This window comes from Ochotona curzoniae, unplaced genomic scaffold (assembly GCF_017591425.1).
Source record: "Ochotona curzoniae isolate NIBS_2020 unplaced genomic scaffold, NIBS_Ocur_1.0 contig_3520, whole genome shotgun sequence".
NCBI classification, from domain to species: Eukaryota; Metazoa; Chordata; class Mammalia; order Lagomorpha; family Ochotonidae; genus Ochotona; species Ochotona curzoniae.
In genome coordinates, this window is record NW_024465894.1 from 8,814,510 (window position 1) to 8,839,976 (window position 25,467).

Sequence of the window (25,467 nt, forward strand, 5' to 3'; positions counted from 1 at the left end):
AGTAGGGCTGGACCAGGTCAAAGCCAGCAGCTTAGAGCTCCATCTGGACTCAAGAACCTGGCCCATCACCTACTGCCTGACAGGATGCAATCATAGGAATCTAGATTAAAAGCAGAGTAGCTTTGTGCCTGTGGTAGTCCCATCCTAAGTGAACTGTTCCACTTTTGATCCAGATGCCTACGTAAGACTTGAGAAAGCAGCAGAGAATGGCCCAAGTTCTTGGACCCCTGCACCCACATGAGAGGTCTCAAGAAATAGCTCAGCTTAAGATTGAATGTCAGGGGGCCAATCACTTGGGCTATCTTCCAATGCTTCTCTCAGGCCATTCATTAATACGGAGTTAGAATAACTAGGGCATGAACTGGCATCCAGGAGCAAGCTTTTAACATACAGAACGGGGCAGAATTTAAAATATAACTTTTTTTGTTTTGTTATGTTTTGTTTTGCTTTGCTTTGGGAGGTTGCAATTTAATGCTTTTTTTATCCTGTGGTTTACCACAGTTTACAGAAACTATGGAAAACAAAACTACAAGAGGAAACTCCTCTTGGTTAGTGCAAACTAACCAAGCTTGGTATAGAATGAATTCCTGTAAAAGACAGACTTTCCTCCATTGATTTTCAATATTAAATCAGAGGTGTTCTTGTGGAAGAAAAGAATGCTGAAAGATTGACCAACATTTCATTAATGCTTGTATTCCCCGCGTATTGCCAAATGGAGCTAATAGCATCTGCTTCTTAACATTATCATGGGTAAATGAATTCCTGAATGGATGGAATTTTATTTAATGCCTGCTATGCACCAAGCGCTCTGCCATCATTTTGGGGTGAGTGGAGCTTCAATTTCCACAGCAGTGGGAGCTATTATAAACATGTGGATAAAGAGCTTTGGGAACAGACGAAAGAAGAAACAGCTTTGGTTTGCAAGTCAAGAGACTCCTAACAGGAAAGGTAGCGTTTGGTTTAGATCTGAAATGGGTGAGGAGTTGCCAGGCTGCAGGGGGAAAATGGCAGTTTTGGGCAGATGGAGCAGTGCATACACAAGCACTGAGGCCTGTGGTGGGAAACGACAGGAATGTGCACTTCAGATTCATTTCATAAATGGTCACAAACTCATTTCCTTAATAAATACTGCGTGAACAACCGTTTTTGTGTTTTTGCCTAGTTTTAGAAGCAATGAACTAGGCAGTAAGATTTCAGACCTCATGAAGTTCATGATCTAAGTATACTCAGGCAGGAAGCCAGTAAACAAATAACCAAACAAGACATGTTCCAATTTTGATAAAAGCTATGGAAGAAATAAATTAGGACATGCGAGATGCTATAACTCAAGAGTACTGGTAATTATGAATTAATGCTTTGCTGAACTTGAAATGACCCAAATCAATTTTTTCAAGAGTATGAGAACGGTAAGGGTTATGTTTCTATTCACTATTAAGGCATACACTTCAGAACAAATAAACATAAGGATGCAGAAATGCATATCAGAATAATCTAGGTGTGTGGTTTCACAGATATATATATACTGAAAATCATCTCTGGAGCTTTTTATAGGAGTACTGATGGTACAGTCGTATCCTTAAAGACTGTGATTCATCTACTCTTGGGTAAGGCCAAGTAATAAGCATTTTAAGGTGCCTGGGTGATTTTAATGTCAGTCATAGTGGGGGAACAATTTAGAGCAACTCTTAAACAACTCTGTTAGGATTTTGTGGTGATTGTTTCCAGCCCTCACTTGAATAATCAGTGGTGGAGAAGACTCTGATTGATGAGAGATTACCATTTTCCTTAGCTGTATGGGTTTAGAAATAGCAGCAGAAAAATAAACTTTCATCAAAACACCTCTCCGATCTTATATAATTTCCAAACACTCACTGTTTTGCAGAGCCCTGTAGGGGACATGTCTCCTCTCCCCAAAGCAGATGGCTCTCCTTTGACCTGTGCTCTGGAGACGGGGTGGGGGAGATGTTCTCAGTTGGGCCGCTGGAGTTGCCATGTCTAAGCTGCACACAGAACTGGGGGTGCCTGAGCGTCTCCATTTCGATGGGAAGCTCCATGAACAGCAACTGGTTGATTTTAGAGGTTCAAACGCCCTTGACTTGAGATGACACAGATGCTGGAAAACATCTTGCTGAAATTCTTGGCCTTTCTCCGAGACCAAGCCTGATGGCAAACTTGCTCCCCTTTTCTCATCTATTCCCTTCACTCCCTTCCTGGCTTCCCCTGGGATCACTCCCATTTTCACTGAAATCTTGGCTCAGAGTCTGCTTCTGAAATTACCTTACAATATGCCTCTTCCTGGGGGAACAGGCGTTCTAGTGTGCACCTTTCTGGAGTTGGAAAATCCTCATCTATGAGCTGAGGCACTTACTCGATAGTCTCTACACTTCACACCCTCCATAAACACAGCCTCCCTCTAGACATGTCTTCCTGAGGGGTAGGAAGAGGATGACTTCAGCATGCCCTGGGTCAAGCCCAGTGGGATCTGAGAAGAGAGGCACACTTCTCTAACAAAACCCTTAACTGAAGAATCGGAAGAAGCAACATGGGTCAAGCAACCGGGTTTTCCAAGGCCTGTGAAGGAATCCTACAGCTTTTCCTCTTCAATATCTCGGAGGCAGCTGTTCATTGTGAGAGTTGGGGCTTTGAGGTCCAGAATACTCTTGCCCCAGATGGCAGGAAGCAGTGGAGCTGAACATAAAACTTTCCTTGATATTAACGCAGGCAACTTGCAGTGAGTGGGCTCCAAAACCCTGTAGGAGGAGAGGCTAATTCATGCAGAGAACAGGCATGCACGTCCATCTCAATGGGAGGAGTAAAAGAGATTTCATGGAAAAGGTAAATGCATGAGCAAACCCTTTGCATTGTGACTGAGCATTTTAGGTTATTCCTTCCTGGCATCAGGATTTCCCTACTGCAAGTATTTCTTCTCTTTCCAAATGAACCTAGATAATTTGATGCAACTGCTTCTTTTTGAGCTGGAGATCTGACATTTGGGGAGTTATTCTCACTTAGGTACAGTTTTATCACTACTAGCACACCAAAAATAGCGTGCTCTCCGATCTGTATATGCTCTAGAGAATGGTTAGAATTAAGTTACTATCAGAAACCAAAGGAACACCCAGGTTCCTGTTCTTCCCCCATCTGCTTCCTCAAGTGTCTCTGCCAGTAAAAGGTTGATTGCACAACTTAAAAGAGCCATTCTTGGACTCTCCACCTCTTCAACTCAGGGTTCCCTGGTCTCTGAAAGAGGCTGGATATGCTTGCAAACAGATGATCTGAAAAAAAAAGGCAAGATTTACATGGCTATGGTTCTGTAGTTGTAGATTTGCCTCTGAATGCACAGGCTGCAGATGCACTGGGACGGAGGGAGCTTCTGGGTACACTTGGGTGTAAAAACGTCGTAATCGTGTGTGCACCATATGTTGACTACACAGTTTAACCCTGTGGCTTTACATGGTGCTGGGTGAGATAGGGCCAATCATCCGCCAGGTACAACAAGTACAGAAGGTCTTGCATACATTTGGTTGGTTTGCAGGAAAAAGAATGAAGGTAGGAAGTAAAGGATTCTGAACTCTGACTATACTGTCTTAATTTCTAGATTTGCCATAGTTTGACACTTTTGGGTCACTTCACTTCTCAAGCTGAGCATCTTCATCTGCAGTCTTCCTGTTGATCTGGCTGAACTGACAGGTGGATTTTCAGTAACTGTGTTGGTGGGGTTACAGGCCAATGCCTTTACAGACCGATCAGCCTTGGTAACCTTCAAGTATTCACAGCTCAGTGAAGACTGATATTCTTGACCATCCATGACTGCCCAGTCTCTTGCCAGTCATGAATGGTACATGAGACCAGATTTGGTGATGAATGTTCCCAGCCCTCACTTGAAGGATGAGTGGAGGAGAGCATCTTAGGAGAACAAACACAATAGAAAGCAGCATTGTACACACTTAGCTGCATATGCTCCATGAGAGGCTGGCCAGGGTACTCATATTTCACTCGTGCGTTCTTGACTGCCAGATTTGGAATATGAGCAGCAGGCATGGTCACTGTGCTGTTGGTATTGCACTCATCTCATGCCCAGGCAAATGCAAGGAAGACATTCCCTATTGAGACTGGGCATTTCCTTGGAAATGACCTCTCTACTCCTTTCTGCTTAATGAAATAGTTCCATGGCTCTATCTTGACCCAAATTGTGCTTCATAACCAAATGTCTTTAGATGAGTAGCCTGATCAGAGCATGGTAGCTTGAAGCACGTTTCATTCCTAAAGTGTGTACTAGTTATTGTATCTTTAAATGGTTAGTTTGAAGCCATTGCTGCCACCATTTCAATTCACAGGATTCTCCTCTGGAGAACTCTTTGCACAGTGGGTCCTCTGTCTTACAGTCAAGAGATTTGTACAAAAGATTTTCTAGGAGGCTTCTAGAGGAACTATTTCCTGGTGAACATGGAACTCCATCTGAGCTCATACATGGGTGGCAGGGCCTGGGATATCTGAGCCATCTTTTGCTTCTTCCCAGATACATTAGCCGGGAGCTGCGTTAGAAGTGGAGAAGCCGGGACTTGCACCGTTGCTCTCATTTGGGATGCTGGCATTGCACATGGCAGTTTAGTTCACCATGAAAGAGTGGACACTGCGGTTTTACAGGGTGGGCCCACATATCCCACACAGAATCAGCCCCCAGACCTGGTTCTTTCATGTGCTGGTTAATGTCGGTCCAGGCTAACATCACCCGTCCCCCATTCTGACTCTCCCTGGAGTTACTGTGATCTAGTCCTGCCAGGCAGGACCCCAGTCCTAGCATTAGTATGTGCCAGTGAGTGGTGGTCAGGATGATCCATGCTAATTAGCCCATGTGAGATCTCCCATGAAGGCTGGTGCTTCTATCTGACCCATAAAGGTCCTGCAGCTTCTACCTCCTAAAGAATGCTGTCTCAGCATCTTCACTGCCTGAAAGTACAGTGCCCCTGTTTATGGGAGTCCCTCAGAAGTCATTCCTCACCTACAGCATACTCCCTCAACAGTCTTTCCTCCCCCCATATCTCCTTACCTCCTTCCCTAATCAATTCACAGACCACACATGTGGGGAAATTCCTCAGCTTGTTCCACCTGCCTAGACACAAGGCCTCAAGTCTCCCCATAACCCTACCAGCAGCATTCCACAGACACCCCACAAGCCCACATCCTTAGGCCCCCACGAGCGTGGGGCCAGGCCTGCATGCTCTGCAGGCAACCAGCTGCCTTGAAATCTCTTTTTTAAGAAAAAAGATCTGAAAAGAAATTTTTTATTCAAGAGAAATGAAACTGTAGGCACTCAAGAACAAAAATTGGGAAAATGTTATCTACTTTCACAGATTTTTAGCATAACGTTAAAAAGGAAATCTAAACCTTTGCTAACAGTTGGTATTTAATAAAGATTCAATCATCAGCTCTATTCAGACACCAGTACCTTTTTACACCCTTCTAAATTGAAAGGAACGACGTGATATCACCAGGCAGGAGTGCAGCAGAATCACTGTGTTTCTTGATTAGGGTTTCTGCATCTAGTCATGTTGGGTTTCATGCTTGTTTTCAGTTTTAATTCAATCTAATTTGATTCATTTGAACAAGCTTTCATTGATCACTTGCTGGGTGTCAGGCATCCTGCTGGGCAATGTGAGTGCGGGGAGAGTGATTCAGAGACAAGTAAGCTACACTTCCCACTTTCTAAAAGGTCACTGTCTAGCCAGCAAGACAGTAATCCCACATCCTGTTATTATGAGAGCAAAAAATGATTATTGAGCTGCAGGGGAACTAATGAGGGGCATAACTCACCCAGACTGAGCCTGCCTGGGCAGGTCCGTAACGGAGGTAGAATAGACTCAGCCTTTGGGGAAAGGCATCTTCAGTGCAGGCAGGTGGAGGGAGGGAGAGAAATGCAGGTGGAGGGAGCATAAGCTGGTAATGGCATGGGGTGAGATCCAAAAGGCATGTGTGTAATGATGTGGGCGCTGATGAAGCCAGAATGAGAGGATGCTCACAAAAAGACCTTCTGAAAGCAAGTATAGAAGGCAGCCACAAGAAACTGCTTTTGCAAGGGTATGGAATCTGGGTGAAGAATCAGACAGTGGAGACCCTGTGAGAGTGCTTAAGGAGGGCCAATGCTGTGTGGTTGGAAAGATCCTTGTGTGGGCTGATTGAATACATGAGAGACAAAGAAGTCAGGAGAGGCCAAATTAGAAGTGGGAGAGTTATCGAAGAGAAGGTGGGCAGATGGAGCACTGTTGAAGTTGATTGTACAAGGCTTGTGGATTAGAGGAGGAGAATGGAAACTGGAGAGTTAAGACTTAGAATCTGGCCACTGGACATCTGGTTCTCACCCTCACTCATCAAGAAGATGGAAGATGAAGAGTAGGCAGGTTTTCGGAGCGTAGAGCTGGGTTGCATTTTGGCTCAGGCCAGGGTGACCTTGCTTTGGGACCCCTACAAGGAGACAGATTTCTTCAAACCAGTGTGGACTGAAGGGATGATGTGTTCATATAGGAGAAGTCATTCTGACAGTGTGAGAATCAACAAGCTCACCCTGCCTGTGTTGCTCATACACTTCTTCTGTTCCCTGTCCAGTGTTTATCAGCTGGTTGTCAAAGAGGAGCGACTACAGAAGTCACGGAGAGCAGCTGACATCATTGAGTGCTTTTCTGTACCTGTGAGCTACAGGAATGCTTCCAGCCTTGATTCCCTGCACTACTTTGCTGCTGAGCTGAAGCCCGCCAACTTGCCTGTCACACAGCCATTTACAGTCGGTGACAACAAGACGTATAATGGATACTGGAATCCTCCTCTCTCCCCCCTGAAAAGCTACAGCATCTACTTCCAGGCTCTCAGCAAGGCAAATGGAGTAAGTATGGCTCTTACTTGCCAGTTTATATTTTGTCTTTTGTCTGATGAGAAGATAGCATGGCTTTAGAGCAGGGGTGAACAAACTAAGGTACTTGGGCCAAGTCCCAACTGATGCGTTTTTAAATGAATTTACAAAGGGCTATGCCTGTTAATTTTTATTTGTTTAATAAAATGGATGTACAAAGATGACATTGAACAGTAATAACATAGACTGTCTATGCCAAAAGGCCTAAAATCTGTTCCATAAGGCTCTTTAAAAAAAAGTTTGAGACTTGTGTGTTAGAGCACAGAGAAAGTGCTCTGCTTGAGCAAATCACATGATATGACATAATTTCTTCTTGTATAGGAATAATACCCATCAAATTGCTATGTATGAATTCACCAAGCACCTTTTACTTGATTAGTAAACATTAACTTCCTTCGTCATTACCACTAATCACATTCAAAAATACTTACTTTTGTCCCAAAGGCAAAGTAAGTGTGCTGTCAATCACAAGGGAATCATCCGACTCCCCCAACCTCCCTCTCCCCTCCAGCAGCAACAACAGCAAAATGCTTCAATCAATATTACCATATCAGAGTTAACTGTTGTTAATATTTATCCCTGAATACCCCCAGTGACAGAAAACTCACTTTGTTGAACTTTGGGATAGGCATGGTTTAATGTGCTTGTGTAATTATGTCTTTTATGGTGGTTTCTACTCATTGCATTTGGTTTATCGCTTCAAGGGCCTACAGAACCCTTGGCTGGTATTCTTTAAGTTACGTATGATCTCTTCTACCACCTACCTCTTGAAGCAAAGCTACCCGTCTGTGTTCTTTTCTTCATGATGAACACCTTTGGTTCTTCTTGGAATATAAGTTTGTATCTTCTATTCAGAATGCTTCTTTTGGCTGTACCCCACAACACGTTCAGTAAGCATCAGTAACCATCTCATGAACATGGACATACAACAGATGCTATGGCTTTTCCTAGGGTTATGTAGTATATCCTTTCCAACACTGTATGAAAACGAAAGGGAGTTTGCTGTGTTGTGAATTGTACTGAGATGTACTCTGGAGAACGTAAGACTGAGAGAAAAAAATACCCAATGAGGAGTGGTGGAGACAGCCTGTTCTGGCTCCGGGTGGCCAAAATGGAGTTTAGTTTGTTGGATTGAAGAACTAATTAACATTTAGAATGTCCACATACCCATTTAAATTCCACTTTGATATTTCGGTTCTGCATTTATTACTGGTTCAAGCAACACTCCCCACAGAAAGTATAAAAGTACAAAGAAGAGCCACCAGACTGCCTTCCACCTGTCCATCTGGTCTTCCCTCTGCATGAAACTCACTGATGAGTTGCACAGGAAGACATAAAGATCAGCAAAAGCATGTGGAGACCCTTCATCTTCTTGGGCCTCTGCATCCCACGCTGACCTGTGTATCTGTTCTTCACAACTTTGTGATCTGCTGTGGCTGTCTGTGTTCCTGACATGCATCACAGATGTGGTTGGGTTTCCATACTGGGAAGAGGAGCTAGCTGCATTCAGTTCACCCTGTGCAACATTCTTAACTGAGAAAAATCACAGCACCTAGCAGCCTACCAGTGTGTAGACGCCAAGAAGGTGGCAGATTGATGCTGGAAGGATTTCCCCAGCTCAGGCATGGTTGGCCCAGAGCAGAATGTCAGGTGATGCCAAAAAGAAAATCTGTTGGAGGTTTGTCTCTCCAAACATCACATCTTCAACCCCCCTTTCAAGACATGGAATTTTTGTCATTGAAAAAAAAAATCAGACCCCTGTGAATCTGCCTTGTCTTGGATGTAGTTTCTGCTACTGTTTCCAAGATGAACAGGCTAATTTCATTACTTATGCCTTTCATCCTGTACTATGCATACTCTTTTTGGAACTAGGGTTTCCAGTAATGCCACAGAAGCAGAAGTAGAATTAGATGAGTTCTCATGCCAGGTACCTTGCAGGTGCAGTTGGCCTGACAGGAATGAAAAGTGGAAAACCAGTTGGCAGTGAGCATGCAGAACCTTGTGTTTTTCTATCAAGGAAAAAAAAGAACTTTATATACTTTGAATGACTGTTTAGTATTAAGTCTTATTGAAAAGAACTGGGTGGAAAGGTTAGAAGAATAGAAAAGTTGTTCTCAGACTCAGTTCACATCTGGCCCCTCTGAGATCTCTCTTTATCATCAAGAACAGCGGACAAGAAGATTTTTAGGAAAAACCGTTATCATCCACACGTTTCTTGTGAGCCACATTGATGCTCTTGTGCAAATACATCTGAAATAATCTCAGTACCCGGTGGCATCCATATGCCCTGCTTCTAATGAATCATCCAAAGAACAGTTGGCTAAATAATGAATCACCATAAAGAAATGAAGGATAGGAAAATATGGAATGAAAAGACCCAGAAACATAGCATTAATGCCAAGTGAAATAGAAAACTAATGTAAAAATGATTGAAGAGGATGCATATTTTTAAAATAAAAATTGTTATTTCTATAATTCACATCAGCAAAAAAGGAAAAATTGAGGATTGAAGAACATAAATAAAAATCTGTTTATTTCCCTGTGTTAGTCAAATGGAAATAAATACTGTTTTATTTTTGAAAGCCGAGAGATTTTACAGTTTTTTAAACATAGTATTGTATTGTGAAAGGCAAAAGACAGCAATCTAAAGAGAGAGAAAAACAAATTATAAGTAAATATAAAAACAAGACAAACGCACTAGGCTTGATGAAAAAGTGGTCATTTCTCCCCTTCTTAAAAGAAAAAAAAAATAGATTGGATGACATACAACCCAAAATTTTGAAAACCCACATCACTGAAATATTTTAAAATGATGGGACAAAGATAATTAAACTATAAGAAAGGAAAGCAAAATATTTATTTCAGGGTGACTGTGAGCCAGGCTACATCATTTACTATCAACCTGTGTAATTCCAGCCTATCCTACCTACAACTTTATTCAAGACACAGTAAAAAATTCCAATGTGTGGAATCCTTTCTCCATGCATATTAGAGGTCATCAATGAATCCAGCCTTTGTAAGCATTTTGACTCTGAACAAAACCCTAATAGCTGTGTAACTTGTAGATGTTCAAATAGTTAAAAATATTTGATTCATTAAGGAAGAAAACAAAAAACAAGCAACCAGCAACAACAACAACAAAAAATATTTTCCTAAGTGCCAGTACAGCAGTAAGCCAACAACAGACAAAAGTTTTTGACCTCACTGTGTTTATGCTCTTGATGGGGAAAATTTTTTTTAGAAAGTAGTTTGTCAACTAATCATTATACCCAGGAAGGTAGATGTCACATATTAAATGCTAACTCATTACATGAAAGTAAAGACATGTTATAAACCTTGGAGAACATAAGTGTGATAGGCATTACGAGACATGATATCCAGAGCCCTGTAAGGCATTTTCATAAACTGCACTGCTCACAGGCACGTATGCTGAAAATTTTGATCTGATTATTAATCTCACGTTTAGCCATTAAACCCTTGTTACATATAGCGAGGCTAGTCACTGTGCATGGTGGGAGTGCTGTCCTTGGTACTGAATTCTCATCACCTGTATTTTTTCTCTTGTAAAGCAGGCCACATGATAACAATTTGGTTTGGACATGGCTATAATACAGACCTGTGAAATCTTCAGGTTGGATGAACTTTGAGGTGCCAGATAATATAGACCAGAAGCCCCCCCCCCCAAAAGAAAAGTCCAATAACAGGTCTTGGCAGGACTGCAGTTTGATCACTGCAATTCTTTGGAGTGAAAGGGAGTTGATTCCTTTGTGGAACAGGTGAAATTACCAGAATTTTTTTCCTTAGGTAAAGCCAGATTATATGTCCTTAACTCTCCCCTGTGGGCCACTTCTATTGATTTGAACAAATCGTTTCTTTCTTTCCCATGTCAGACTTCCAGAGGAAATACAATAGTACTCAACCCTGGCCACCCAAGTCTTCTCTCATTGATATTTAATATGTGATTACTTCTTTTTATCTCCTGTGGCCCAGTTCATAGATTCCTTTATCTCATTTACTCTTTTATGTGACATACATATTCTTCTTTTCAATGCTGACCTTAAAATGGGGTTACCAGAACCTAGCACTTAATTCAAATACAGTTAGTTCAGGCCTGCTGTATTTTAACTACCCCACCTAAAAGACTGTTATTTCATTCCAAGATTTTTTTTCTGACTTTGGGGCCTTGACACAAGCTGTTACTTTCCTTGAATATCCTTTCATTCATTGTTTTTCAGGCACCTGTTGCAATATCACAACCCCTGAGATATACTATCGCAAACATACTAACCAAGATCCATTCAGAATAGTACTCACTACCGATGCATCTTTCATAACACTGGGTATATTTTTTGCACATTTTGGATACCATGTGTTTCCCTTATTCTGCTGAGATCTCCATCAGTGAGGAACTCTGCTTTCTGTTGTTTTCCCTTTCTGCTGAATCTTTCCTATTGAGTGCAATGGTCACAATAGACACCCAATCGGTATTTGATGAATGAGTGAGTGAATGTATTAATCAATATGTGAACTGCTCCTTTTGTTCTGTAATGGTTTCCTCACTTGTAGGTTGGAATATTTCTACTTACTTCAAGGATTCAATGATAAAAAAAAAGAAGTCTTCAGTAGTGAATGTTACTAAATTTAGTAGCAGTGAAGTTTGAATTTCAGTTCAGTATAGAATGAAGGCTGCTTGTTCTCAACCATTTTTTTACCAAGATGTGTTAGCCTTAAAGGCTGTTGCTTGCATTCTGCTAGTGAGAGGTTTCTCCCAGATGTCTCATTTCCAAAGTTCCAGTCTCATGGGCAGTCTTGATTTCCTCTACATCTGCCAGATGGTACCCAGAGTCACTGCATCAGTTGTAAACAGTGGGTAGGTGCAGGCTTGCATTGTTTTTTTCCCACTCGTCCCAGAATGAGGTCTGCTGAATCTACTGTTCCCTGCATCCCCACCACCATTAGCCATGATTGTGAAGTTGAAAAGACCATAATTAGCGGCTGGATACAGAACAAGTGTAGAGAATGCATGCAAATTTCCATCAGAAGCCACCTTTTGTTGGGCAATGCTGTTATGCGTGTGCTGTTCATGCGGAGAGAACTCTTTCCTTGCCATATTATTTTTTGTCATTTAGGACTTATTTAACCTGGATGATGCCTGTGCCACATGCTGATCTGTATTTTAAAAAAAAGTTGGAAGCGGAAGTGTGTTTTTTCTTTTTGGCACCCTTTTCCAACTTTTGAACTCTTGAGAGCGATTGGACATCCAATACTATATTGGACGGGTCACCATCTTTTCAGTGCAATCACATTATAATAAACTGTGATGTAGTGGTGGCTGGGTTAAAAAAAATTGTGTTTCAGAACGAATTGGAAGCAATTACTTTAGTTGTGTCCAAGTGCTATTTAAAGAATGTTTGCACATGGATGGTTTTTGTGAGGCATGCTGGGATAGAAAGAACTGGGAGTCGGACACCAGACCTGACTTTGAATTGAGGCTGTTCTCAGCTGTGTGCCTTTGGCACTTAACAGTTCATAACGTGTGGCATAATTAGTGATCTGCCTTTCAAAGACTTGGGGAGAGAAAATGAGACAGAGTATATAAAACCATCTTAAAACATCATTGCTGTCATTTTTGTCCTGTTTTTCCCATTTCTGAGACCCCTTTCCTAAGAGTGAGGTTGTAGGAGCAGCCTTACCTGAGTAAAGATGCCCCAATTAGCCCCCCAAGAATGCACATGGGAGCGTACGCTTTCCTGCTGCTGGGAGACCTCAGGACTCATGTCTGTGTATTCAGGCTGTCAACCCATAGTGGGATTCATTCCTTTGACATCTCAAACATGGTTTCAAGTTTTCTATTCGATCTTGTACCTTCTTTTTATATATTTGGAGACAGAGATATTTTCTATTCATGAATTCAGTTCCCAAATGAGAACAATACCTGGGGGCTGAACCCAGCTGGAGCCAGAACCAGGAAATCCATCCTTGTCTTCTGTATAAGTGGCAGTGACCCAAGTATTTGCATGATCAGCTGCTGCCACTCAGGGTGTGCGTCAGCAGAGATCTAGAGTCCAAAGCAGAGCTGGAACTCAGTCCTAACACAGCGGCCTCTTTTCCAGTCCTCAGTGGGTCCTTCATCCTGGGGCTCGTCCCTCCCCGCTGGCATCTCTGTATCCAGGCTCACTAACGGAGCCTGCTCCTATGTGCTCTTCAGAATCTTGAACATCTACTGGGGCTCAAATTCTTTTTTTTTTTTTTACCCCCTCAGGTAAAAAAGAAATTCCCGAAGTGTCACCTTGTACAAATACCATGATAAATTCTCCCAGGTTGCTAATTTACTTTTCTCATTCACAATTCCTACCGATTTTATTATCCTGGTATGAGACCTGAGGGAACAAGAACATCTTCTTCCAGTGTAGAAAAATACTTTAAACTCATTTGAAGAAGGAGATGAAGGTTACCCAAGTGTTGACAGCAGATTATCTTGTCTGGCGGAACCTTGAGTTGTCAGTCTTTAGACCCCATTCGCAAAGACAATCTCATAAAAGTAGGAGCCTAACTTCCCATATAGCACAAGCTCTGCCCATCTGGACACTCCACTGAGTGCGCCTCATGCAACTTAGACAAAATACCCCAAATGTGTTTCTAAGAATTAAAACACTTCTGAATATGGAAACTGAATCAATGAGTTTAAGAACTCAGCCAGCCATTTCTCAACTATCTAACTTGCATACTGCTTGCCAAGCCTCAGTTTGCCCATCTGTTAGATGGGAATAGCAATGGCATGTCACCTCCCTACCTGACTGGCAATATTGTAAGATATAAGTGAGAAACGTAGTAGCTCTTTGAACATTCGTAAGAACTTCAGCTGAAGATATGTTTTTAAATATTAACACACCAATATATAATACATAAATATGTATATGGAATGTCTTCAGAAAGTTCATGAAAAGTTTTAGAAAAATAGCACTGTGTAGATTTGTGGTTTTTGTTTGAGAGGCAGAGATTTGGCTAAAGAAAAGAAGAGCCTCTCTCCCCCATCCACTGAGTCACTCCCCAAATTCTTGTGACACTGGGACTTGCCAAGCTGAACCTGGGAGTCGGGGACACAATCCATGACTCTTGTGTGTGTGGCAGAAACCCCATTCCTTAGGCCATCACCACTTCCTCCCAGAGCTGGCATCAGCAGGAAGTTAGAGCCAGACATCCTCATAGTGGACTAACCATTCCAGCCAGCGCTAATCCATCAGGCCAGACACTTGTCCAAAACTATCCACTGCACATGAGCTTCATTTAAAGTTCGCTCATGTATGCAGATATTCAGCATATGCTATATACACATCAGTCTTATAAAATATATACAGGAATACGTGTGTATATGCATAAATATGTGTGTATTCAGTTAAATTCTAAAATGAACTCAGGAAACTTGCAGTAACCATTAGCAGAAGCCTGTTATGGGAAGTTAATTAAATATTACGCTGTCTGTATATCTCACGCTACTTAGAAACTAAGGCAAAATACGCAGCAGGCTTGCCTAGGTTTTCTTGATGTATATAATACATATGTCTTGATATATCATATATATGTATGTATGTGTGTATATATATGTGTATATATATATATATAAAATTTCATGAGATATGCCAAAAGGATACTGATATATCCTTACATAAGATGTCCTGAGAAGATGCTGGTCAATCTCATAAACTGATTGAAGCTGTCCTGTGCACTCAGAGATGTTAGTATTTTTAACCTTTATAAACATTTTGCGCATATAAGGTGAACAAGTTTCATTTATTTTTATATATAAATGACATATATATATATACATATATATGTTTAGAGCATAAGGATACTTTCTGCCTATCCTGTGCCCTTACTGCCACCCTCCCTCCTCCTTCCATTTTTGTTTAATTTGGTTTTTATAATGACATGCTTTCTACTTAGTGTGCAATCACAAGCTTAACCCTCCATTAAATAATGCAGAAAGTAGTAAGTAGAAAACTAATTGTTCCTCAAGAACATAGACCAGGGCTGTAATTGACGATCACATCTCAGAATGTCCCTTTTGCTCATATGTGTTACATTCATTGATCTCTGATTTAATTACCACACATCAGGGAAAATGTGAGATTTGTCTTTGGGGACTGGCTTAATTCAGTAGCGTTGTTAGTGATTTTCAGTTGCACCCATTCTGATGTAAGAGACAGCATTTCAGCTTCTATAGTTGAGTATGATTTCAGGAGATACACACACTCCACATTTTTTAATCCAGTCATCAGTTGATGGACATATGAAGCACTTGTACTCGAGGGATCTATTTCTTGTGCATTAATTCCACTAACCGATGCTATCTCCTAAGGTTAATCTAATTACATAAGATTAATTGGTTTTCCAGTGTGTTTCCCAGTAGCATTTTTTATGACCGTGCCTAATGTGGAGTCTGTTCTGATACACAGATTGGCACTGACCAGCCATGTGACCTAAGGCCAGTGACTTGACTTTTCTGAGTTTTCTTGTTGGGAAACTTTGATGCCTTTAGTGTCAATTATAAACATTTTTATAAATATTAACTGAAAAGATTCATTTTAAAATGCTATCATGGTCACTGCCATGTAGAAAACAAAAATCCTATTACTGTCAGCTTCCGGTATAACATTATCACAGATAGCATAGACAGAGACATTTAAGAAAGACCAAACAAAATCTAAGAGGGCATAGACATTTTAAACCCATTAATCAAATTTGAACAAACATTGAACATGATGTGGGAGGGGGGAATTCAGAACAGAAGAAGAAATTCAGTGACGTCCAGGGTGCCTAGGTGTAAGAGCTGATACACTGGATGTATGAAGAAGGAAGAGGGTGTAAGATTGCAAAGGAAAGTTTAAAAGGTGTGTCCAGAGATGTGTACAAGAAAGAGACAAGTCTTCAACAGATCTTTCTTGGACATTGGATCTTGGATGCTAAGTTTGTTTAGTTTGGTTATTAAGTTTGGTTGTGGTCTCTACTTTGCCCATCTGTACAGTGAATGTATTGGGCTGCAGAGCTAGACAACTTAACAGGAATGACACATGTAAGTAATAGAAACAGTATCGCAATTATTAAAGAATAATCAATTTGCTCCATAACAACCCCTTAGTCTCAGTAAAATGTAGATTACTCCAGAGTCCATCACCACTGTGTCCTCTTCAAGTTTCTTCAATGTATCCACTCTTCTCATCTCCAATGCCACTAGCCTGGTTCTAGAAATATGTCTTGCCTGGACAGCTTCAGCAGTCTCCTGACTTTTCCTTCTGTATTCGTAACTGCTTTCCTCAAAATTTGCAAACACAGCAGGTGCAAACTGGCATTACAGGTCCACAGCAGGTGTAAACAGGTACTATATGTATCCCTGCTTAGTGCATGAGCAAACCAAGACTCTGAGGCTGTTATTTGCTGAATCACAGTCTGTATGCAAGAAACTGCGCTGGGTTTGAATCTATGAATGACAGAAGGCAGTTAGGCAGTCCTGTGTGTTTAGTGTCCTGCTTCATGCTGGTCTTAGTCCCCCATGAAATGGCTTCAGGAAGACTGTGGATGGACTGGGATGAGTAGGATTTGCACTGTGCTCTTCATTCCATGACCAGTGTCAGTCTCCCTGCTCAGTCTTGAAACACCTGCTGGCCCTGCCATTAACGTCAACAAATAGTGAGAAGCTGTACTAATAACAATTATCATAATAAATTGGCCTTTGATTACATCTGACACCTGGGAATTCCAAAGACTTTACAAACATCAATTAGTAATTACAGCTCAACGGATTGCTTGCAGACAGCAGGGATCATTAAGGGCAGATAAGAGCTGTTCAGGGAAGCACGAAGGACGGCTCTGCTTAGGTTGGTTTAGATCTAGAAGTCTGGCTCGTGATGAAAACTCTAAACCCACTCTCCATGAGGCCCAGAGGAACTGTACTTCTAACATCCCAATTAAAGCATGATTTCTAAAGCCAGTCCATCCCCTTCAGGTCCTGTGACCAGGGAATAGGAAGTATGAAATGCATTTTGGAAAGTGCGTATTGCCCAGCTTCCTTCTTTTTGACAGAAAAAGAAAGTGAAGTCCAGTGTGGGAAACAATTTGCTAAAGATAAGAACCATGGATTTAAATCCTGTTTTCCAAACTCCATATGCCTTTGTTTGAGCCCGTAAAATTACACTTTTATTGGTCATACTCCTCTCTGTCAAGAGATATTGATGCTGATAATGATAATCCTATCATCATTGATTGAGGATTTGTGCTGGGTCCAAGAGTGGATACACAGCTAAATAATATCCCCTGCCCTCAGGGAACGCACAGTCCATTGGAAAAGACGGTCATGAAAACAAATGTGTGCAATAAACTGTATCAGGAATCAAGTGTGGAAGACAATACATACCGGCCAGCCTGGACCTGGGAAGGCAATAAAGCCTCAGGAAACGTGGGATCTGTGTTGAATATTGAAAGCTGCCCGATGTTCTCAGACAGTGGGGCAGAGGAAGGATGTGTCTGGCCAAGGAAACACTCAAACAGAAGTCCTAGGCTTAGGAACTCCATAGTACATTCAGTGAGATGTAGTGGAATTCGTTCTGGAATATGGAAAGGAAAGAAAGCAATCAGCTAACAGGAAGACATGCATGCCATCCTTTGAAGATTGTCGCTCACTCTTGAAACCAGGGAGAATTAGAAAATTGCCTTCCTAAATCCGCAACATGGATGTGTTCATACTCATTGGGTCATGCATGTAAGCATCTATATGTCTCTCAAGACGCTTGTGCACACACATTTGTGTTCACCCTCACGAGAAGAAGAGAGGACATCGCTCCCATTCTATGGATGGGAGCACTGTGACTCAGATTACAGAGAGATTTTTAACAAGGTATTTAGCCACTCAGTGAGAAGCAAAACATTTTGGATGTCCAATTTCCTTCATTATGTACAGCCTGTTTAATATGTGCCAGCCACTACATACGAAAAAAAAAGTGGGACTGTCTCCTGCTTTCAACTTGAAGGGAGCAATGAAAGTTACTATTAGTAAGTGTTAATAAATTAAAAATAAAATTGAAAGTCTAGAATAGTTTTAAATTCATAAAACTAAAGTGTCCACATAGTGCAGAGTACAGAGTTCCCACATGCCCCACACCAGACTTCACTATTAGCGTCTTACATGAGTGTGATATTGTCACCATTAAACTACACCCAGCTTCCCCTGCAGTTAACATCTCATATTAGTATGATATATTTGTCATCCTGAATGAGCCACACTATGTCTCCCCTATTAACTGTTTTAGGTAGTAGTGCATGGAAATTAAAAATAATGACATTACAGTGGGGGAAGGAGTTCTCAGAGGAGGTTTCTTGGAGGACAGGACTTGGAACTGGAATGATGGGAAGGTGGTGGGCATCTCGGGCCACTCCAGGAACAGCACATGGGGAGGCTTGAGAGCACATACTTGGCATGTTTGGGAAACATACATGACGGCAATATGCCCAAAGGAGAAGAAAGAAATGGCAGGGGCTGCCTGTGCAGGACAGTGGATGGCGATCAAGGGAGAGGAATCAGGGCTTCAACCATAGCGCCCTCGGGTGGTTGAGGAGTAATAGGACCTGGATTAGGTAATTAAAAGATTATTGTGGCTAAAGAGCAGAGGGATCTTGCGAAGAGTCTCTAGACAACTTGAAAGCATGGTCAGAAAGCTATTATAATCACCCAAGGCAAGAAATAGTGGAGGTTTAGACCATGATGATGACAATAGAGACCAAGTAAGTTACAGTTTTCAGTAGCTGTGAAAGTATGAAGGATATCAGAATGACCCTATATTACAGTGACTCAGCTTCCCCCGTGGTCAGCCCATCGTCTATCTTGGTTGGTTGCTGTTTGTTTGTTTATTTTAAAGTCACAGAAAGGGAAGGAGAGAGCAAGAAAGAGAGATCTTGCATCTGCTGGTACACTTCCCAGATGGCAATCAGGAGCTGCTTCTGATCTTCCACGTGAGTGGCAGCAGCCCAAGCACTCTGGGCTGTCTGCCATCACCTTTCCCAGGACATTAGCGAGGAGCTGGATGGGAAATGGAGCAGCTAGGCTATGAACCAGCAACCATATGGGATGGAGACAGGTGGCAGCTTTACCTGCTATGCTAAATCGCCAGCCCCATTTATCTTGTTTTATTTCGAAGCAGTTTCAAACTTAGAGAACAGTTTCAGGACTGGTATGATGAATGTTCTATCTTCACAGCTGGCCCATTCACTGATATTTAACACAGGTGCTTTTTTACTCCCTTTTCTTGCCCTTCCCCTTGCCCCTCTCTCCTCTCTTCTCCCCTCTGTAAATGCATTGATCTATCACTCCTTTACTCCTGAATACTTGATTGTGAATTTACAGTATAGCTACAATACAATTCGGACTCTCATTTCCCTGTGGATTTCTGTCTTTCCTCGGCTTTCATGTCTTATGTCTTAAAAACTGCGAGACATTGTTGGGGATTAGGGGCATAGTATTATGTCAAGTTGAGTAGAACTGCTGCCTGTGACACTGGCAAGCCAAAGGGACAGTGGTGCAAGCTTCATGTCTTGGTTGCTCCCCATCCTACTCTGCTCCCTAACACTGGCCAGAGAAAACAGAGGAAGATGGCCCTAGTTCTTGGACCTTGCCACCTGTGTGGGAGGCTTGGTGGAATCTCCTGGCTCCTAGCTTCACCCAAGTGTAGCCCAGACCTGGCCATTGCTACCCCCTGGGAAGTGTACCAGCAGATGGAAGATCTCAAAATGAGTAAATCTCTCCCTTCTCCCCTCTCCTTCAAATAAGGTAAATAAGCCTTTTGAAAGAAATACAAGCCAGTCACTTTTTAAAAAAAATATTTATTTGTATTGCAAACTCACAGAGAGAGACAAAGAGGAAGATCTTCCATCCATTGATTCACTCCCCTAGCAGCCGCAGCAGCTGGAGCTGAGCTGATCCGAAGCCAGGAGACAGGAACCTCCTCTGAGTCTCCCACACAGGTGCAGAGTCCTAAGCCTTTGGGCCGTCCTTGACTGCTTTCCCAGGCCACAGGCAGGGAGCTGGATGGGAAGTGGGGCCACCAGGAGTAGAACCCAGCATCCATATGGGATCCTGCCACATCTAAGGCGAGGACTTTAGCTGCTAGGCCCAACTTAGTTACTTTTAAAGTGTTTTCTGAATTTTCTGAGTTTCCTAGGTGATTAGGTCAAGTTAGGCGTTTCTATCATGGATACCACAGATGTTTTCTTCATGTGTCATGTCGGGTGGTGCATGGTATGAGTTTTACAGACATTTGTGATGTTTGACCTCTGACATGTTACCCGTCAAGGTAACATTTCTTTGTACAGATACACTACTAGGCATATTGTTCTTCATGAAACCTTCTTTGCTCCATTTAAGCTTTTCCTTAAAATTACCAGCTCAGTCACTGCAAGTTGTTTTCCGAGTGTTAATTCTCCATTATTCCTTGAGATTCATGTGTTGACACTTGAAAATTTTATTTTTCCTATTTTAATGTATTCATTTATACATACTAGAAAAAATTGCAGATCCTTATTTTAGTCAAAGTTTTATAGCTCACTCACATCTTCTTTTAAGATTTATTTTTATTGTATAGATGCAGCTACAGAGAGAAGGAGAGACGGTGACAGAAAGCTCTTCCTTCTGCTGGTTCACGCCCCAGATGGCTGCAAAAGCCTAAAGCCAGGAGCCAAGAGCCCCTTTGTGTCTCCCATATGGTGCAGGGGCCCACGACCTTGGATCATCCTCTGCTGCTTTTCCAGACTGGGATGCCAGTATCCCAGGGAGAGGCTTAGTCTGTGCTGCCGTGGTGTCAGCCACATATCATTATTCTATTTTGTTCTTAAACCAACACAGCCAAATAGAAACCTCTATAAGACTTTCTCTTTGTCTTCTGACATTTTTACATCAGATGTTGAAAACTTACTTTTTTTTTAAAGATTTATTTTTGTTAGAAAGGCAGATTTACAGAAAGAACTTCCACCTGTTGGCTCACTCCCTAAGAAGCTGCAATGATCAGAGCTGAGCTGATCCAAAACCAGGAACAAAGAGCTTCTTCCAGGTCTCCCACATTGGTACAGGATCCCAAGGCTTTGGGCTGTCCTCGACTGCTTTCCAGGGCACAGGCAGGGAGGTGGATGAGAAGCGGGGACGCCGGGATTAGAACCGACACCCATATGGTATCCCGGCACATTCAAGGCTAGGACCTTAACTGCTACACTATCACGCCAGGCCCTAATTACTACTTGTTAATTCCTATTGATATTCCAACTCCAGAGTAACAACTCAGGATTCATTTGAACTTTTCCCGTATTTGTAACTACCTTATCTGACAGTGAGAAGCAAGACCCTCACCTTTCTCCACCTGCTCCCTCATCTGTTCAACCTGGAATACTCAAAGTGTTTTCAGAGCCATGAAGCTATGACAATTCATAAAACAAACTCATTGACTAGAGTTCAATGTGTGAAAGGTCTTCAAATATTGTATGGAAAATATGTGGAGTGCAAAATGTGTGCATGAAAATGTGTCTTTTAGTTCTGTTGTCCAGGAACTTTTCAAATACCCCATATGTTTATAGTTCTTGTAGCTTCAGTCTGAGTACGTGCTAATTAATATACTCAAATTTTACTTCTTTTCCTTTTCCTTGGATGTGATTAGAAAGAAAATTAATTTTTCTTTACAATTTGGGGCCATTTTTCTCGATGTCTCTTGGTTTGGGGTTGTGTTTAAAGCGTAACGTGGTTCCACACACTCTGTTGTGCAGAATTTTGCTTGCACAGAAGTGCATGCCACTTCTCGCCCCTCCTTCTCGCCATGCCTGCAGATAACCGGTGTACTTCATTTCTTCTTTGCAACATTCTGAGATTAACATTTCTTTCATTTTCCCTTGTAGGTGAAGTACAACTTGTAGCTGGATATTCCTTCGTATCAGTTTATAAACAGATTTCTTACTTGTTTATATAACTGCAAACATCTCATTGTGCGTTTTTATTTTAGTTTACTCAGGCACCCTCAGACATGGACAAATATTGCTTCTAATACTTGTCAATTGCAACATTATTGCCATAAAGGAGCTAAATTGAATCTAGATATAGATACCTTCAGGATAAATTTCTAGAAAGGAATTGGTGGAAGAAAAAGTAGATTAGTAAGTCACTTTACTAGTTCTGGATAAACTCCCTTCCCTAACAGTTAAACTAATTTACATTGTTGTAGTAGTGTACCAGTGTATCAGCTTTCCTTCAGTTTTTTTTTCTCCTTTCAGTGTTTGTGATCTCAATTGAATTTCTGTCAAACCTATATATGACATTATACCTCAAGAGTATCTAATTTCCTTTATATTATTATAAAGGAAATTGATATCTTTGCCTTTACATTATTTTTATTTACCTGTTTTATGTGTTACTTCATTGTCAAAATCTTCACACCTTTGTTCATGTTTTATGAGTCATTTGTGTGTCAGGGATATCAACTTTTATCCGCGGCACAGATTGCAAATTCTACCAGTTGTTTACTTTCTGAGTTGCCTGCAATGTTTTTGCCACATCAAGTATAATGTAGTCAAATAAATGGATTAATTTTCTTCCGTTGCATTCAAACATTGAGCCAAAGTTAAAAGCTTTTTCTTTCGTCAAGATTAACATGCAAGTTCCTCATTTGCTTCTAAGTTTTAGGCCTTATTTTGCTTTTTGTTTGTTTACTTGTAGATTTCTGGTGTTTGGTATTGGTTTTGTGTATGCTATCAAGTATGAATCTAATTTTTTTCCCAAATGTCTGTCCAGATGTTCTAGCAACATTCATGTAAAAGTCTGTCTTCGCCCCAGTGATCTGAGATGTCACTTTTCTTGTCTTGCAAGCCTTCAGGTGTTCTGGAGTCTTTGCTTGGACTCTTCTGTTCGCCCACCAGCCTGCCTGCCTGTGTATGCCACAGCACTGCCCTGTTGCACGCAGTCTGAGCTTTGGTGCTTTGATATCTGAAACAAAAACTCCTCTTGCCCAGGTTTTCTGTCTCCTCTCCTAGCTCTGGCTGCAATTTCATTTTTTCATATAAATTTTATTGTCCACTAGTCTAGCTCCATTAAAAAGTCTATTAGTAATTTTACTGGGATTGCATTAAATTTATATATTAGAGTGAACTGACATCTTTAAGATGTTGAATTATCTAACTTGAGCACAAGGGATACTTTTCTACTTTGGATGAGAGGTGCTGCAACATTGTGTACATAAAGATACAAGTGTCCTCCGGAGTACTTACAGTCTTGGACGCTGCTGGTGCAAGGGTGGCTTTGTTCCCATTGTGTCTTCTGATCACTGGTTTTACACATGGCTGCTATTGACTTAGTATGTAAAACATTATTATTTTATTGCATTGATATTCATATCAGAGTCCCTGTTCATTGTTGCTTTTGACACTAAAAGAGCATTCTCTGCCACCTTAATGCTCCTCTGGTTAAATTATTGTGTGATATCGGGATCACTGCCACTGCTTGATCGAACTTTGATTTGCTCCTGTGGTTCCTCCTGTCACTGTGTCCTTGCCTTTCTAACTTACACTGGTTTTTTTTTTTTTTTGCATGATTGGTTAATGAATTACATCACAAGATCTTATTAAAGAATGTACATGTCCCTTAAGTAACATTGTTTTACACATTACCTTTACATTCAGAAGGTAATTGTGAACTAAGTTGAAATCATTTTCATTAAATCATATTGAGGTAAATTTGATCAGAACTCTGCCATATACTGTATTTCATAACTTATTATTGTAATGCTTGCTGCTGTACTTTCTTTACTCTTATTGTGAAATTTCATTTGGTATTTGTGAAGATTTTGCATTTTTTGTATAGTAACTAGATGTGCTCTCAAAAGTTTCAGTTCCCTTAATCCCCTCTTTTCCTTTCTGATTTGTCAATTTTTGTATGGTAGAAAGGAGGGACACCCTCTTCTTGTTGTTTTTTTTAAATGTCGCAGTACCTGTCTCAGGGATACGCAGATGATAAGTATGGGCTCAAGAGGAACTAGTCAACAGCTTAGGGATGGATGCATTGTAAGGAAGTCCAGTTACAGAATGATTCCACCAAGAAAAGGCATTGTTAGTACAGGGAGTCCAGATACATCCTTAAGGGTGGGGCAGAGGAGGCTCTGTGCAGTAGTGAGAGAGCTCAAAAACCAAAGCCAACAGTCGGTGTGGGTGGGAGGGAGCACTGAAGCCACTCTCCCGTTCTCAACCACCATCATCTCAGCTATTCATCTTTTGCGCCCTAAATCTATTTTTCATACAACAGCCTCCGTATTTAAAAATGTAAACCTGAACATTAATTCTTCCTGCTTAAATATCTCTTCGGTGACCTCCACTTATTCCTGAAACAGACCAAGGAATTTAAAACAATCTAGAACACTTTAGTAGGCTTGCCCTTTAAGCTTCACATTAGGTCAGGTAATTTATTTAGGACTGCTGCCATACCAAGCTTCCTTGCACCACACATTTCCCCCCTTCTAGGTCGTTGTACATTTGTTTCTGGTTGAGACAGCCTTCTTTAATACTTTGTTATTCTACCTCCCACTTGTCTTTCATGACAGGGTAAATGGCCTTTCTCAACACGTTAGACCATCTGCTTTCCCACTCAACGCTCAACATCATCTTCTTTTGTTTCTCCTTAATAGTGTTTATTGACATATGTAATTATGTTAGATATTAATTTATGAGAAAAACTGTCTGATATTTGACTCTGTCACAGTTCTACATGATCTTCAGGAACAAGGAATAGATATATTCTGTTTATCCCAATACTCAGCATGTACTGATAGTTTCGTGCATATTATTTGAATAATAAAGAAATAAAATTAGGTAGACCTACTGGGTCCCAGTCCAGTTTTAAAGACAAATGTAGCCATCAACCAAAGCAACTGGGAAAGCTGTGGAAAATCTCAAGGATCCAGGACTAAGTCCCCATCTTCCTGCATGGGGCATCCATGGGATACCAGAGTAAGAATTGCATGTAATACTCGCTTCCCTGGGATTCTTGATCAGATGGGTGGTGCAACTTAAGTTCCTCCAGATGCAGTTTATAAAACATGTGGTGCCTTGAGTATTTTGTTGGTGCCTCATGAATTAAAAATACATCCAATAATTTCAGTATGTAGTTGAATGAGGGGTACATGGGTAGATGGATGAATCTAAAGTTAGATGGATTGTTGAATTGGTCACTACTGACCTATATTCTTAAAATATAGGCCAGATGTTCGTAATTGAAAAGGTTCTATCCACATTATGTCCCAAGCTTCATCTCACATCAATCATGCCCATTCTAAGAATAAACATTATGAATAAATCAAGGTATGTTGCAATTTTAAAAGGGACACTTTCATCTTTGGAAAGAAAGAAAAGGAGATACTTGTTCCAAAGGATAAGTCGTGTCAACCCAATCTCCTTTTCTTCAGATAGTTCTTGAAATAAGAATTTAGCAAAATTCAGGAAACAGATGATTAGTATTTAAAATGAAAAACAATTTTGTGGAAAAGTAAAATGTA

At 41.1% G+C, this 25,467-nt stretch overlaps 1 protein-coding gene across 3 annotated transcripts in view; it reads left to right on the plus strand.

Moving 5' to 3' along the window:
* The window catches only part of PTPRT (protein tyrosine phosphatase receptor type T), a 918,862-nt gene that overhangs the window by 715,792 nt on the left and 177,603 nt on the right, over positions 1–25,467 (plus strand). For all 3 annotated transcript variants that reach the window (XM_040981459.1, XM_040981457.1, XM_040981458.1), the window contains exon 12: positions 6,604–6,877. In XM_040981459.1, the coding sequence (XP_040837393.1) occupies positions 6,604–6,877 (274 nt within the window). The remainder of the gene's footprint in view (positions 1–6,603; positions 6,878–25,467) is intronic.